Source organism: Nicotiana attenuata, chromosome 6 (assembly GCF_001879085.1).
Source record: "Nicotiana attenuata strain UT chromosome 6, NIATTr2, whole genome shotgun sequence".
In the NCBI taxonomy this organism is placed as follows: Eukaryota; Viridiplantae; Streptophyta; class Magnoliopsida; order Solanales; family Solanaceae; genus Nicotiana; species Nicotiana attenuata.
The window spans coordinates 45,935,910-45,940,143 of record NC_031994.1 but is presented as its reverse complement, the minus strand read 5'-3'; the positions used below and the strand labels follow the sequence as shown (position 1 = coordinate 45,940,143).

At 37.0% G+C, this 4,234-nt stretch overlaps 1 protein-coding gene across 1 annotated transcript; it reads left to right on the top strand.

The window, feature by feature from the left end:
* On the top strand, nt 316–2,991 carry LOC109226929 (B3 domain-containing transcription factor VRN1-like). The gene is made up of 5 exons (XM_019391869.1): nt 316–599; nt 1,187–1,640; nt 1,752–1,930; nt 2,036–2,419; nt 2,551–2,991. The coding sequence occupies exons 1-5, from the start codon at nt 480–482 to the stop codon at nt 2,800–2,802; spliced, it is 1,389 nt and encodes a 462-aa protein (XP_019247414.1). The 5' UTR covers nt 316–479; the 3' UTR covers nt 2,803–2,991.

The window sequence follows — 4,234 nt, the reverse complement described above, 5'->3', positions numbered from 1 at the left end:
TCCTCTCTTGCCTCGTTTTTCTCTTTTATATATAAGTTTGGGAACCTTTTAGGAAATAGAAAAAGCCAAAACACTACACTAGTACTTCGCCTCCTCTATCTGTGGGTTAATCGATCGCATTAAGGAGCTTAATTTTTTTTTCCTATTATATTCATAGTATTTATTATTTATTTTAAATTATTTTTTCAAATCAAATAAAATATGCATTAATTAATATAAATATTATTATAAATTATTATACTTTATTTATTATTTTTTAAGAGAGTGTGAAAAATATATCAACTAAAAAGTGAACTGAGCGAGTAGGTTCCGGAGGCAACGTAGGCCTTAGACTTAGGTCTTACCTCTTTTGCCTCGTAAGTTACGCTTCACAGTATCAAACACTGTTTTTCTATAGAAAAGCAAAAACACTAGTAATGACTTACGATTTAGAATGCTCCCTCACCGTATCGTTCTTGCTCGATTGTTAAAGATCAGTCATGGCAGCTAAGCGCCAGACGCGAAGTGGTGAAGGCTCTTCCATTTGGAATTCTTCTACTAACATTACTCGACCAAAGTTCTTCAAGATTATATTATCCCAACATGAATGCAGCCGTCTGGTCAGTACTTTGTTCCTCCTTTAATTTCTTTTCATTCTGCTGTTTTCAATCTTGATTCATGGACTGATTCAGATTTTCTTGTTACTGGAACTGTACCATCCCTCGTTATTATATATGTGTGTGTGTGTGTGTTTGGGGGTGGGGGTGGGGGTGGGGGTGGGGGGGGGTTTCTAACTCACCTCAAAGAGTAGCTCATGAAGTGAGGATTTCCAAGATTTTGTAAGAAGAAAAGACCCATTCCCCCAATCAATGTGGAACAATCTGTAACATTCCTTGCTTACCTAATGCTAAGCATTTGGAGCTTGAACATATAACATGGTCCAACATTTGATATACCAAGTATAAAAGGATGGGTTTTAATCCGATACCATGTAAAAAAGAAGGGACCTTTGGCCTAATTCTGCTAAAGATAGCTCATGAGCTGAAAATTGTGGAGACCAACAATTTATTCTCTTAACATGTGGAACAATCTAACATATGTCTAACCAAATACTGAGTGCGCGGGCATGTATTGCCAATTATACAGATCTGCCACTGTCTTGATTCCGAGATGTATGAAACTGAGTGCATATTTCCTTTGCGCGCAGAGGATTCCAGAAGACTTTGCGAGCAGATATTGCAAGAACATGCTAAACCCTGTGTATCTTGAGGTTCCCAGTGGAGAAGTATGGGAGGTTGAAGTGGTTCATTCTCAAGGCCAAATTTATCTAGGCATTGGATGGCAAGATTTCAGTGACTTCTATTCAATAAGCTGTGGCCACTTTTTGATGTTCGGATACAATGCTCGTTCCCATTTTAATGTCACTATATTTGATTTGAGTGCTTCAGAAATTGAATATCCAACAAAAGAGATTGAGTCAGATGATTCCATAGATATTTCGGATGTGGTTGAGCATTCTGTTGAAAATCTGAGCCATGATCACTTAGGCCAGGAGAGAAAAAGAAAAAGACAAGATGGGCAAGAAGAGGATGATATTCCAGTTAACGTTCACAATAAAGTAATCGAGGAAGAAAAGTCTCAAGGGAATGTAGTTTCACTAGGTAAGAATGCATCTCATAATCTGGTTTATTAGCTATGAACAGAATGAAATCAGTCATTGTGTTACATTATAATTTGGTAGTAATACTTCTCTTTTGGATATCTGTTTCAAGAAAAAAGCGAAGGCTGTAGGGAGCAGGAGCAACAATCCAACATTGTTACCAGTAAGAGCGACGCAGAGAGGGACGAAGAGAGAGCTGAAAACTATCTAAGAGCAAAAGCTTTTAAATCTAAGAACCCATTCATTATATCTTTTATGCATCCATCTTATGTCACGAGACCACACAATCTGGTGAGCTTTCAAACTTTGTGGAATGCCAGATATGTGATCTGTTTTTATTCATTCCATACATATGCACAACTTTAAACTCAATTTATAATTGATCTTTTTTGGCAGTCCATACCGTTGAAATTTGCTCGGAAGTATTTCATGCAGAACCGTGGCAAGTTAGTGCTTCGTGTTCCAGGAATTGGATTTTGGACTGTCAAATGCACTTTACGAACGGCAAATGCTAAAATTACTTGTGGATGGAAGGCATTCGTGCTGGACAATAAGTTAAAATCTAGTGATGTTTGTGTCCTCGAAGTGATTAAAGACACTAAGCGCTTATTGATAGATGTCACCATATTTCCAGGGGTTTCTGATAGTACAAACGAGTCTATCAACCCTGAGCCTTCAGTTCCATGTTCCCCAGCCTATCAAAGAGCAAAAGCTTTTACGTCTGAAAATCCATTCTTCATATATCCTATGCAGCCATCATATGTTTCTGGCCCTTCATTGGTAAGATATTTACTCTCTGAAGATCTAGTGAGCTTTCATCCTTTTATGTCCAAAAACGCTAATCTGTGACAAAGACACTATTAAATGATGAATCTTTTGGTCTAAATGATGAAGTATCATTCATTTTACAGACCATATCACGGGTGATTGCTAGTAAATTTTTCCCCACTAGATATAGCGATGTGGTGCTTCAAGTTCCAAACAAGAGATCATGGGCTTTGAATTGCACTGTTGGAACAAAAAATGGTAGGTTGAATTCAGGTTGGAAGAAGTTTGTGCAGGACAATAACATAAAAGTAGGTGATGTTTGTGTCTTCGAACAGGTTAGTAGAACCAAATTTTTATTCAATGTCTACATATTTCCTGCAGTCGAAGGTGTGTGAGATGGTCCCACTTGTTTAAGATTCTGATTTCAATGTATTCTTTATCAATTATTCTTTTGTGTTTCTGCTTTTTGCAAAGGGGAGTATTCCTCCCAACATAAATTGAAGCAATATCTTTCACCCGAAGCATGTAAAAGAGTTTCTTATTTTGTAATACGTATTAACTTCTTCTATATTTTTTTTTCCTCATGACTTCTTGTTTAGAATATTATGGCTAATGTTATAAGGAGGTAGGCAACACGTATCCCCTCCTTCATGTATTTTCTTTTGGATATTAATGTCCGAAGTAGGGCTCAAAACCCTAACCCGCAGGCACCCAGACGTTGATTCCAGAAATTAAAGAACCTTTCTAATGGTTGACTTTGATGATTTCAACATTTTGGATTCTAAATAAATATATGTATGGTCGACTTGATCCTGAAAGATACCTAGTTGTACATAAAGTTTTTTGTTTGTGAAAACTATTCACGGTCACAACTCATGAGGAGAAAGAAGGAGCCGAGTAGGAACGTAAATTTATTGGAATGCCAGTGATGTTCCTTGAGCAGTGCATATATAGTGCTCATGACTTTTCGTTGTCCCCAACAGACTCAATAAGCTTAAATCTCATAGAACCAAAGATCACTCTTTGAAGGAAATAGCAACAGTTCCATAGTTAACTTGTCTCTGCAAGAAAGTGTCCTCATCTACAGAATGACACATGGAAATATCTAACATTTTTGGTCCTTTACATGAGATAATTCTCAAATAAATTCTTGGTTTCTTTTGTTCATACATTTTTCCACCCATTCTTCTGGGAGCTTCTGTATGCAGATATACTGATCAAAGACCTGAATTAACTCAAAGTTGAATTTGATTACAGAACCTAGTTTTGATTATCTTGGATAAAACTATCACGAGGATTGCTTTTGTTGGATTATTATAAGCAGCGGAAGCAATATCAGTATCGAAGTGTATTCTAAACAATTAGCTCTTACGCGGTTTCATGAGTTACCACGTGAAGCGTGAACAAAGCTTGTCAATCACGTGACCCTCTAGAAAACGCTAAGTTGAGTTTTGGTTGGAAGGAGTTTGTGCTAGCTAGGTGATGTTTATGTCGTTGAACGGGTTAGTATATCCAGACTTTTGTTCAATTTCATCATATTTTCTGCTGCTGAAAGTATCTCGTCTCTCTTGCTTCAGGTTCCCTTTTCTCCCCATTCTGTATCTTTTTCATCCCTTCTTTATCTCCGCTTCCTCTTCTATGGATTCTTTTTCTCTGCTTCTTATGGTCTTACTCATTATTAGGGGTGTCAAACTTCAAACCAAACCGGGAAATTGCACCAAACTGAAAAGTCAAACCAAAACGATTAAAAACCCCGACTATGTTTGGTTCAATTTGGTTTGGTATTGAGTAAAAAAATCCGAACCAAACCGACATATAAATATATAA